Source organism: Raphanus sativus, chromosome 7, assembly GCF_000801105.2.
Source record: "Raphanus sativus cultivar WK10039 chromosome 7, ASM80110v3, whole genome shotgun sequence".
Lineage (NCBI taxonomy): Eukaryota > Viridiplantae > Streptophyta > Magnoliopsida > Brassicales > Brassicaceae > Raphanus > Raphanus sativus.
Genome location: NC_079517.1, coordinates 10,975,505 through 10,988,346, shown reverse-complemented (window position 1 = coordinate 10,988,346; position 12,842 = coordinate 10,975,505). Strand labels below are relative to the sequence as shown.

Here is a 12,842-nt window from a genome sequence, read left to right as displayed (position 1 = left end):
ACATTAGCTATTTTGGTGAAATACTTAATCTTGAGCTTCTCTTCATCTCTATCTCTTGTGATTATTGATCAATCTTGACCACTAAGCATGATTAACCTTCAATCATCCATGGGTTTTGGGTTATTCATGTCTATTAGTGAGTAGTTACCTTTTGGATTCATGGGCTAGGGTGATTAGGGTGATTAAGTGAAGATCTAAGGATGTTTAGTGTTAGATCTATTGTTTCCTTGCTTGTCTACTTTTCTTAATGCTAGATTAAAGTTGGCCTCTTTATTCTAGAGCTCTAGACATTTCCCACCCACAAGGTGTTTGATGAAATGTCTGAACCAAGTAGAGCTTGCTCTAAACTTACCTTACACAAAGATCATTGTGTTAAGGGAGTTTAGATAGTTAATAGACTCATCCCTAATGATTGCTTAGATCTTTTAGGCTCAAAGACCTTTGATGTCTAGTTGATTAAAGCAAATGAGCATTCTTCTTGACCATAGAGCTTGCTTATTTCAGTGTTCTAGACTTAAGGAAGTTATTGATTGAAAGTTTGCCATCCTTAGATTGGATCTTAATCACTTAAAGTCAAATGCCTAGCCCCATGAGTCCTATCGTCCTAGATTGATTGAAAGCTTGTTCCTTTATTGCATTTTAGCATAGTTCTAGTTATCATCATCATTCAAAACCTGTTTGCACTTAGATTAAGCATAGATTTGTATTCTCAGTGCATTGAAATCACATAGGATTGGTTCGACATCTCATATACTACTGCATTTGATAGGGACCTGAAAAGTCATGTTATCAAATTGGCGCCGTTGCCAAGTTCTATTGTGATTTTGACATTGGGATTTAGTCATTTGCTTGAGACTAAGTCATTTTTATTGTTATTGTGATATTGGCTCTGCTTTTTCCTCTTTCTTTTTCATTTCAGGTGTATGAACTTGAGAAGTACAGGGACTACAAACCTCACTCCTCTATTACCAGATATCCGGGCTTTGGAAAGAGAGAATACAAGAAGAAGGAGAGAAGAGGAGCAACAGGCTCATTTCAACAGATTGGGTTTTGATATGGCTCACCATCAGAACCAGAATCAAGATGGAGAGATCCATTTGGGAGCTGCCCAAGAGGGAAATGGTCAAGGAGCTGCCAACCTTCGACCACAACACCCACAGCGCCAAACTCGCGCCATTGGAACCTATGATCACCCTCACATTCATGGTCATCGGTTGGGAATCAGAGCACCACCTGTGGAGAACAACAACTTTGAGATCAAGTCAGGCTTGCTCAACACCATAGAGAACAACAAGTATCATGGCCTTGCTGCTGAAGATCCATATGATCACTTGTATAAGATCAATGGTGTTTCTGAAGATGCCTTCAAGCTCAAGTTGTTCCCTTTTTCCTTCGGAGATAAAGCACACCAATGGGAGAGGACTCTCCCAAGTGACTCCATCAACACTTGGGATGACTGCAAGAGAGCTTTCTTAGAGAAGTTCTTCTCCACCTCCCGGACAGCTAAGTTAAGGAATGAAATTTCCTCTTTCCATCAGAAGAACCTTGAGAGCTTTAGTGAAGCATGGGAGAGATTCAATGACTACCAGGCTAAGTGTCCACACCATGGTTTCACTAAGGAAAACTTGTTGAGTACATTCTACAGGGGAGCTCTACCTGAGTACAGAGCAAGATTGGACACCGCAAGCAATGGATTCTTCTTAGGTCGATCTGAAGAGGAAGCAGAGGCACTGGTTGAAAACATGGTGAAGAGTGACTCAGTCTACAGTGGGGAGCATGACAGAGCCAACAGAGGTGATGATCCGCAGCTACGAAAAGACATGAAATCTCTTCAAGAGAAGATGGATATTCTCATCTCAGAAAAGGCTAAACAGGAACAAATGAACTTTGTTGGTAATCCACACCAAGAAACACCTCATGTGGTTAATGAAGTGGATGGGTTAGAAGGTCAAGAGGAGTTATGCTTCATCAACAACAATGGTACTTGGTACAAGAAGGAGCCCAACTTTCAGTACAACAACTACCAGCAAAGACCTTATTCCAACAACCAATCAGGTGATTACCAGCCTAGGAACAACCAGCAAGGAAGCCATCAACCTCAGCAAAACCCTCCTCCTGGTTTCTCCAACAAAGGAAACCAGTCTACTCAAGCCCAAGGAAGTTCTTCTCAACATCAGGCTCAAGACACAAGTGTGGAATTAATGTTCAAGCAACTACTTGAAGCTCAGTCAAGAAGTGAGAAGCAAATTGGTTATGAGTTGAAGAACATCCACTCAAAGATTGATGGGAGCTACAATGAGCTCAACAACAAGTTCAAAGCTTTGGAGAATCAGTTTGCCTCTATGAGTTCCAACTCCAATCGCCAACAAGGAACTCTACCAGGAAAACCAGAAAAGAATCCCAAGGAGTCTTGCAATGTTATCATCTCTACTACTTCTTCAAAGATTGAGCTGAGTGATTATGAGAAAGAGGTAGATGAGATTGAGAAGCTAGTGTTTGGGACTGAGCTTGGGAAAGTTGAGAAATTGGTTGTAGCAACAGCTGAAGCACAGATGGTGGATAAAGCTATGGAAATGGTTCATGTACAAGCTGAAAGAAAAGTTAAAACAACGAATCTGCAGAGAGCTGAGCCTAGGATTGAGAAACCAGTTGAGAGGAGAGCTGACCAGAAGCTGAAAGAGGTGAAGCAAGAAGACATTGAGGTTGAGCTGTCACCTTATGACAAGGTCCCTTTTCCACAAAGAGTCCTCACCAAAGCTCAGAAGAAAGTGCTCTCCAAGTTCAGGAAAGATCTTTGTGATGTTGGGGTCAGGCTCCTAGAAATCTCCGGTATGCGTGAAGCTCATGTCCAAATGATGCTCATCAAGGACATTCTAGACCACCAAGAAGAAGTGGCCGAGCTTTTGGACATATCCATTTTGAAGATTGATCCACCAGTACCACCAAAGTCTCTTCCTAAGCTTGAAGACGAAGGGAAGTTCACCTTACCTTGCTCACTTGGTGAATTCACACTTGATGATGCTCTTGTTGATTCTGGTGCAAGTGTGAATGTGATCTCATTGGAGATGGTGAAGAGCTTGGGGGTTCAGAATATGGAGACTAATACTTCTTCACTCATGTTTGGGGATTCTTCTTCTACAACCCCAATAGGTCTCATCAAGGACTTTCCTCTGAAGATTGGAGCATGCACCATTCCCATAGACCTCACTGTTTTGGATATGATGACTAAGAGGAGAGTGCCATTGATCTTGGGTACACCCTTCCTTGCTACTGTGGGTGCTTGCATCGATTTTCCTAACAAGAGGGTGATCCTTCAAAATGTCAACAAAGCTGTCTCCTACCCAATTCAGTCTCCAATGAGGAATGTTGAGTATTGTGGAACCATCACTTGTGGAGAACCTTCCATTGAGAAGATCAAGGATGAAGTGGTTGTTAGTGGAAAAGAAGGTTTTGATGGAGAGTCCTCTAAAGAGATGTGTGATGAGCACTTGGAACGTGCTAAAATGGAGGAGGTGTGTAGAGCCATAAAGGCTACTCATGACAAGAAGAAGATGATGAAAGAAACTCACCCTCCACCTCTTGATATGATGCCACACACTCTCACTCTTCACCCAATGAAGCTCAAGGATGGAGCTATTGAGTACAAGATCAAATGCAAGGGAAAGTCTACACCATTCTCAAGTGCAAAGGCCATCATCACTCCACAGTTCCAGGATGATCCAATCAAGCTTCAAGAGCTTCTCTCTCAAGTCCTCACCATCACTCTGGAAGGTGGGAAGGATCCTCCTTCTCACTAGCCAAGGGAAAAGGTAGTCAAGCTAGTGACTTAAAACAAGCTCACTTGGGAGGAAGTCCCATGTTTATCCATTGTATATACTCTTGCTCTTTATTTATCTTAAGTTGTTTAATAAGTGTGATTGAGGTTTCCAGGTTGAGTATAGCACTAGAGGAGAGAAGAAAGACGGTGAAGCACACAAGTCTTATGGTAGACATCCCGTAGCAGTCTCCTCTAGTCGCTATGAATCATGCCAGCTCCTTGCAGAAGCCCTAGACACCCACTGCCATACTCCAATCTCCACTTGAGGTATCACTCCAACCCTTCTTTGTACATACCATTACCTTTATCATATTTTCGGTATCTCCTTCTCTCTTACTCACACAGAGACTGTGTGATTTAAGTGTGGGGGAGGTACCAAGTATTTGATCATGTTTGCTTTGTTGATTATGCGTCTCATGCATTGCATTGTACATTCAAAATGCATAGAAAAACCATAAAAATAAAAAATTTGAAAAGTGCATATAGAATCATGTAGTTGCATCACTTGCATTCTTAGGATTGAGTCTAGATCATATATGTTGCATTCACTTGCATATGGAGCAGCTGTTGATAATGCCTTGTAAAGAACACTTGTTTGCACTGAATTTGACACCCTAGCTAAACATATCAAGTAGCTTAAGCATCTCTTGAAAGCCTTGCATGCTTCGTGCCTTGAAAACTCTTCTTGAAACATGTTTGCTTGCTTGATATTGGCATTGTTCTCGAAACCAGCTCCAACATGAATCTTGAGTTAAATGAACTTAATCTCTCTTGCATATGGGCATTTGCATACTTGATCATGGATCTCATACACATTTGGGTTATCTTTTCCATTGAACCACTCTTTGTTAACCCAAATGGCACTCCCTTACCCTAAAACCCTTACCATTCTTTGAAGCCTACATTGATTTGCATGAGTGAGGCCTCTTTTGATAGTTTGTCATGTGCAAAATCTTGAGAGTATTGGGAGCGACATGGATTTATTCTCATCTCTTGCTAGCATAGGGTCATCATTTCAGCTAGCTTCTAGGATGGTGAGTGGGTGTATGTTTCTTAAAGGTTTAATGTCTTGGGTTTGGAGTGTGAGAAAGATGAGCAATAGAGTGGTATGAGAAAGAAAAGCCCTAAGGACCTAGAATAGAAAGAAAAGAAAGCTCTTGTTTGTATTGTTTGAGACCTTCCCCCTATATTAAAAAAAAGAAAAAAATAAAAGGAACAAAAAAAAAAAGAAAAGAAAAAAAATGATTCAAAAAGATAGCGGGGAAGGGAAAATAAAAAGAGTTTAGAGCTTATAAAAGTGAATAAGAGGTCCTTAGTGATTAAATCATAAGAAAAGAGAGTTGTTCATTGGGTGAGTGATGTGAGTGTTTGTTATTTTGGGGTATGGGATGAATGAAAGGGGTGTAGAATTTGTAATTACTTAGGAATGGGTAGAATGATGAGGATGAATCCATGTATGCATGAATTGCTCCTAGTCTTAGATAAATTTTGCATAATGATCAAGCTCCTTGATTCTTGAGTGATTACCACCTTAAAATGATGCATTGAATCCTCCTTTTCATCCATATTAGACCATTTGATAACCTAGCCAAATGATTGAGATCATGTGCCCATTTGTGAGAATTCACCGTGTGTGTGTGTGTGTGTGAATCAATGTGAGGGCTGGTTAAGAAGACTTGTTGGTTGATGAGTATTGCATCTTGTGTAAAGGCATAAGAGTATTGATAGGCCTAGAGAAGCTAGAGTATAATAAGAGAGTTTGCTCATGCTATTTGCTATGTTTCTTTAGGATGTCAAGTTGAGTGCTCTAAGTGTTTCTTTTGCTTATGTGCTCCCACATTCAGACCTCTCTACATTAGTTTTTTGAAAGTTTACTTGTGGACAAGTAAAGGACTAGTGTGGGGGAGTTGATATCTTGTGTATTTACATCTTTTTAAGCTTCATTCTAGTCCTTATATTGTTCCTTTGCATGCATTTAGAGTGCATTTAGGTTGCATTGCATACATTTGTCTCTATCAGATATTGGAGATGCTTATTGGTGACTTTGGAGACATTTGAGGGGTTTTGAGTCAAAAGGGTGAAAGATGAACATGGATGAAGGCTTTAAAGATATCTTTTGAAGCTCAAATTTTGGGAAGACAAATTAAATTGAGTTAGCTTTCTAATGGAGGTGGTTTCAAGTCATTTGGATCTGTATTGAAGGAGTTATGATCAATATACTGGAGGCATATCAACCCTGTAGCGACCAGAGCCGTAGCGACCAGAGCATGTCGCTAGGAGGGCTCCCGAGCGTACGTAGCGACCACTGTAGCGGGATGCAAGGTCGCTACGGACGAAAAAGACTGTTTTTTTTATTGGGTTGACCCAGGTTTGTTGGGTTGACCCAGCTCGTTTTTAGACTTCTATAAATACTCTTTAGACCTAATTTTGAGGGATATCTTGTTTTCTTTGTAATCACATTAGCTATTTTGGTGAAATACTTAATCTTGAGCTTCTCTTCATCTCTATCTCTTGTGATTATTGATCAATCTTGACCACTAAGCATGATTAACCTTCAATCATCCATGGGTTTTGGGTTATTCATGTCTATTAGTGAGTAGTTACCTTTTGGATTCATGGGCTAGGGTGATTAGGGTGATTAAGTGAAGATCTAAGGATGTTTAGTGTTAGATCTATTGTTTCCTTGCTTGTCTACTTTTCTTAATGCTAGATTAAAGTTGGCCTCTTTATTCTAGAGCTCTAGACATTTCCCACCCACAAGGTGTTTGATGAAATGTCTGAACCAAGTAGAGCTTGCTCTAAACTTACCTTACACAAAGATCATTGTGTTAAGGGAGTTTAGATAGTTAATAGACTCATCCCTAATGATTGCTTAGATCTTTTAGGCTCAAAGACCTTTGATGTCTAGTTGATTAAAGCAAATGAGCATTCTTCTTGACCATAGAGCTTGCTTATTTCAGTGTTCTAGACTTAAGGAAGTTATTGATTGAAAGTTTGCCATCCTTAGATTGGATCTTAATCACTTAAAGTCAAATGCCTAGCCCCATGAGTCCTATCGTCCTAGATTGATTGAAAGCTTGTTCCTTTATTGCATTTTAGCATAGTTCTAGTTATCATCATCATTCAAAACCTGTTTGCACTTAGATTAAGCATAGATTTGTATTCTCAGTGCATTGAAATCACATAGGATTGGTTCGACATCTCATATACTACTGCATTTGATAGGGACCTGAAAAGTCATGTTATCAGTTATTTTATAAAATTTAAGATAATTGTGATGGATTCAGGCTAAATTTTGTTGGAGTTCAAGTATTTTTAATTTTTTCCTGTCTTAGATACTCGAACCAACTTTGATATGGGTTTAACGGACTCAAATCTAAAAATAACTGATTCGAAATTGAACCGAAATTTTTTAAATATCTAACTAATTTAAATATTTAGGATTCAAAAGACTCAAACTCAGAAAAACAGATTTGAACCTGACCTGAAGGCCAAATGCCTAGGCCTACGCTTGAGGATCAAAGAGAGATGGAGAGAGATAACGACTGATAGAAACTTGAACCTGATTCATCAAAATCATTTCGTGGTATTTGTTATAGTTCTCTACATTTTCCCGAGGGGTATTGACGATATATGAAACTTAACTTTAATTTGTTAGAATATCTTTTTTCCATTTTACTTTAATAATGTAAACACAATGAAGAAAACGTACCTTGGCAGCTCTTGTCCCCTTCAATTTCGTGTATAAATAATTGTGTCTCTTTTTTCATTCAACCGAGCAGATGGTAATTCCCACAAGAAGAAAAGTTAGACAACCTTAAATATTGATATTTTTTTCTTGCCCTAAATTATACTGACCTCTTTAAGTTTATTTTTACTTCAACTCATTATACCGTCCTTTCATTCGGATCAAAACTGTAAAAAAGTATTAGTTTCCCGTTTGAAAAAATTAGGCAACTGAACGTCAAGACTGAAGAGGCCGAGCTTGGTCCGTTTTGGAATAAAGTTTTGTAATGGATTGCTAAATTTTCAGTGGAGAAGGATATTTTAGGTCCAAATACTACGATATAACTTTAGAAACATGATATGATATTTGCTATTTTCATATATACTTAAATAAACTAGATTGCAGCGATTTTAATTTTTTTAAAAAATCACGTAAATATTGTTGTCGTTTCTCATATATTTGTATGAAAAGAAGCAAGAGAGTGTGTTAATGCTCATCGTGTCAGATATACGCATAACTGTACGTGTATCTGTATTTGTACACTTCAGTCTGAATGAGTTATTACAGTTTTCTCTGAAACTTATGCTGAGTTGTTATTACTACTTAACAAATAATGACTTCCCTGGAAGTGATTAGCTAGTGAGCACGTCACAATTAACCATATACTCCATCCGTTTCAAAATAATATTATTATATAAAACTTGATTCTTCAAAGTTACTAATTAACATGATTGTGACACATGTCAATTTTATATTTAAGATTGTGACATGTGTTAAATAATTTTTTTATATAAATAATTATCTATACTATTATTTATGAAGTGATTTTGCTGATTTGTCACATTCTCTATAATTTTAGCTAATTTTGCTTATTTGTCATATTCCTATTAGTTTTTAGATTAAATCATCAATTTATTAATTTAGATAATATAAATATTTTGAGAATTTTAATTAATTTATTAATTTAAATATTATAAATATTTCAAAATTTCTAATTGAAATTGTGATTATAATTATTTTAACTTTCACAAGATTCTTATTAATTTTTTCGCTTAAATCATTAATTTATTAATAAATAATATAACTATTTCAAACTTCTGATTGGAATTACAATTATAACTATTTTAAACAAATTTTTATGAAGTGATTTTGCTAATTTGTCACATTCTCCATAATTTTAGCTTATTTGTCACATTCCTATTAGTTTTTAGATAAATCATCAATTTATTAATTTAGATAATATAATATTTCGAAAATTTTAATTAATTTATTAATTTAAATATTATAAATATTTCAAAATTTCTAACTGAAATTGTGATTATAATTTTTTTAACTTTCACAAGATTCTTATTAATGTTTTCGCTTAAATCATTATTATTAATTAACTATTTCAAACTTCTAATTGGAATTACAATTATAACTATTTTAAACAAATTAAGACCAATTATTATTTTCAATATGATGTAAGATGTTTTTAAACTCTATAGTTTCATTTTCTCATTCAATTCCAAGTTGTTTCGATTATAGTTTTTGGTATTTGTTTTCTTTTTGTTGGAGTTCTATGTTTTTCTTCTTTCTTTGAGTTTGAAAGACTATGAACAAATTGGTTTTATTACATGGAGTTTGAAATTATAAATTAGGTTTTCGGAATTATTTCGGTAGTTATTTCACGTGTATGTTACTACTGTTTAATCTATAAGAAAAATATGCTTTGATATTAAGTTTAGAGAGTTGTCTATGTAATCATGTTATGAACATGTGTTTAATGTTTTTAGTTTTCAAATGGCTAAGATATATATATATATATTTTTAATGAATAATTAGATTTATCCTTATATAATTAACCATAAATTAACTTCAATAATAAAACTATCATTATCTATTTTTCTTTTATTAAAGGTAAACTTATGAAATATTAAGATAAATCAATGTGTGTATTGATCAAGTAAGCCACTGAAATATTGTCAATATCTCAATTCCTTTTTTTAATTTCTTCTAAATTATCATCAAATTTTAGTTTTTTGTTTAATTTTTATTAACTTTTTCTTACTTGGATTTTATGTGTTTTAGTGTTTTGTTTTAATAATTTAATACATGTTTCTGATTCAAAAATACAAAGTAGATTAAGAAAGACCAACACATTTTTATTTTACTTTATTGTGGTAGAATATTTTGTATGTACTTATGCTCTCATAGTTTTTTATAACTTTCCTTTGTGTTTAGAAGACATAGACCAAAATAAAAATCGAAGAAACTAAAATGATTAAGTATATAAAAAATAAGTTCATCATAATATTCAAATCTTAATACATATTTTTAATAACTATTAGTAAAACGATTATACCCGCATGTGCGGGCAAAACACCTACTTTAATAGTAATTTTCCTTTTTTAGAAAAGGTATTGTAAATAATAGTAACTAGCTTTATCATAAGATATATATATTTTAAAAATTATCTTTTTATGATTTTAGAAAAGGAAAAATAATGTTAATATTATTGTAAAAATCGGTTTTGATATAGAACTTTTTAAACGAAAATTACTTTAACTTTGTTTTACAAATCGTGTTAATATTTAAATAATAGGATTATATTTTTTTGGTTTATGACATTTTAATTAGGATTTGAATAAAGGAAAATTAACATTAAACATTCTTTTACAATTTTTTGGTTTAAGATTTTTAAAAAGATAATTACAATCAAATAGTTTTTTGGTTCTTTAAAGATAGTAATTAACATGATTGTGACACATATTAATTTTATATTTAAGACTGTGACATATGTTAAATAAAAAAATTTCATATAAAATAATTATTTAATAGTAATTTTCCTTTTGAGAAAAGTATTGTAAATAATAGTAACTAGCTTTATCATGAGATACATTTTTTAAAAATATCTTTTATTATTTTAGAAAAGGAAAATAAATGTTAATATTATTGAACAAGTCGGTTTTGATATAGCATTCTTAAAAACGAAAATTACTATAACTTTGTTTTACAAATCGTGTTAATATGTCAATAATAAGATTGTAGTTTTTTTGGTTTATGACCTTTTAATTAGGATTTGAATAAATGAAAATTAACATTAAACATTCTTTTACAATTTTTTTTGTTAAGATTTTTAAAAAGGATAATTACAATCAAATATTTTTTTACAATGATCATTTCTTTATGATTTTAGAAAATAAAAATAGTGTTAAATATTGTACAAATTGATTTTGGTATAGGAGAAAGGAAAATTACTAATAGTCTTTTACATTATATATTGTTAAAAATACTTTATAGTAATTTTCAATTTGAAAAAAAAAAATCTATACAAAAATTAATTGTAAGAAGGAAGTTAATTTTATTTGTTATTTAAAAAAAACATTGTGACATGTGTAGAAAAATATGATACAACCTCTTTTGTTGATTTAAAGAGATTTAGAAAAGAAAAATTAATAACTTTGAAAAACCAAGCTTTAATTACTTTTTTGTGGTTATGACATTTTAATTCTATATTTTTAATATGATATTAACTTTTTCAAAAGTCTAAACAAAATTAGATTGTGAATGTGTCAATTAAAAAATTAGATTGTGAATATGTCAATAAAAATCTGTCATTACTTTAAAATTGTAAAAATATTAGTGATATTGAAAAAAACGAATTTTGAAAATGGAACCTATTAAAAATGGCAAATAATAGTTTTCACATTTTATATGCAAAATCATACAATTTCACTAAATTTTTTTTTCATTTTTATGCTTTTCATAAAATTAAAATATCAAACAAAACCCGTTGCAACGCAACGGACTCATATCTAGTAATGTATATTCTAGAGTTTTCACACTTATTAAGAAAATACGTAAATTTGACGATAAATGCATTATTTTCTATGTTTTGTTATTTCTTATGATTTTTAACCAATCAAAATTCATGAAACACAATTAATATTTTCGAAGTTTGTAATCTAATCTATTAAAACTGAAGTACAAAAAGTACTTAGTCCTTAGTTTTTCTTAATATTTACAAAGATTGCCACTGGAATAAAACACAGTTGTTTTACCTAATAACTAAATGTACGATTTAAATTGAACCGCTTACCTTTTCTAAATTCGAGACAAAAACGGAGTGAACCTAATCTTGTGTGTTTCCATAAAAAGATATGCATTAACGATATTAACTTACGGAATTCAAATCTATTCCAAAAGGAATATTCTAATTTATATGCCCTATAATTTCCATAAATCTAGCATAATTAAGTAGGATATTAAAAATGGAAACCTCTCCGAACGTTATGACTTAAAAATTTGTTAATTTGCTAATGGACTTCTGATTTACTTACTATACATGTTAAGTTGTTAACCATTTTTCAACCAACACGTGAAGGACCATTTTAGCTAATACACAACCATTATAATATATTGTTTAAATATATATATTGAACCAAACTGATTTTTTTATATTCTAATGCTTCAAGCCTTCAACTATAAAGTATCGAATAGTATAAATATATAACACTAGCTTGGTTTTCAAAAATATTAAGGTGAAGTTTCTCATATAGACATTATCTATCCAACTATATTTAAACAATAAGATTATGAAAAAATTAAGGTTAGTAGCCTCAGATTAAAAATACCAAACTTATTTTTGGTCAAAATTTGTCAAAAATTCATATTATTTTGATCAAAATAACTATTTATTTTCAAAAAATGTAATAATGTTTTTTTCCAAGACAAATATTATAGGCAATTCTTTCATATAGCCATTTTTAAGTTTTTGGTTTTTGTCATAAAAATAGCCCTAAAAATAAATGACAAAAATAGCCATTTTTCGTTTCAAAATTTTAATTTTAATTTTTAAATTTTTGATATTTGAAAACAACCTCTTAACTCTAAACCATAGGTCTTAGATTAGTTAATCCAAGGGTTATAAATGCAGTATTTATTCTTAAATAAAATCTCTTTTGGGTCATTTTCCTCTTTGGGAGGTTATTTTGTGACAAAAACTTAAAAATGACTATCTAAAAAAATTTCTCAATATTTTATATACTATTCAAGGCATACACAATATGGATCAAATAAAAGTAACTTATATAATATATCACTGATCAATTTATCAAAATGTAATACTTGAAATATAAGGTTATTAAGATTTATGTTTTTAAGTGTGTATGTTCCTCATTTATTTCCAGTATAAATTAAACAAAGAGACATTTAAATTTGAAAAAGATAAGAAAACATTTGCTATATAAGTATATTTTTAAAAAAATAATGCATTAGTTAAAAATCATTATTAATTAAACGGATACAATATAAAAA

The 12,842-nt window shown here is 32.4% G+C and overlaps 1 protein-coding gene and 1 non-coding gene across 2 annotated transcripts; one reads left to right on the top strand and one right to left on the bottom strand.

Annotated features, from left to right (window-relative positions):
* Positions 1-1,055: 1,055 nt before the first annotated feature.
* Positions 1,056-4,083, top strand: LOC130498009 (uncharacterized). The gene is made up of 5 exons (XM_056991338.1): positions 1,056-1,122; positions 1,267-1,980; positions 2,056-2,235; positions 2,470-3,749; positions 3,931-4,083. The coding sequence occupies exons 1-5, from the start codon at positions 1,056-1,058 to the stop codon at positions 4,081-4,083; spliced, it is 2,394 nt and encodes a 797-aa protein (XP_056847318.1).
* On the bottom strand, positions 1,506-1,612 carry LOC130498166 (small nucleolar RNA R71). Its single transcript, XR_008937088.1, has one exon. It is a non-coding gene; the product is annotated as a small nucleolar RNA R71 (small nucleolar RNA).
* Positions 4,084-12,842: the final 8,759 nt, after the last annotated feature.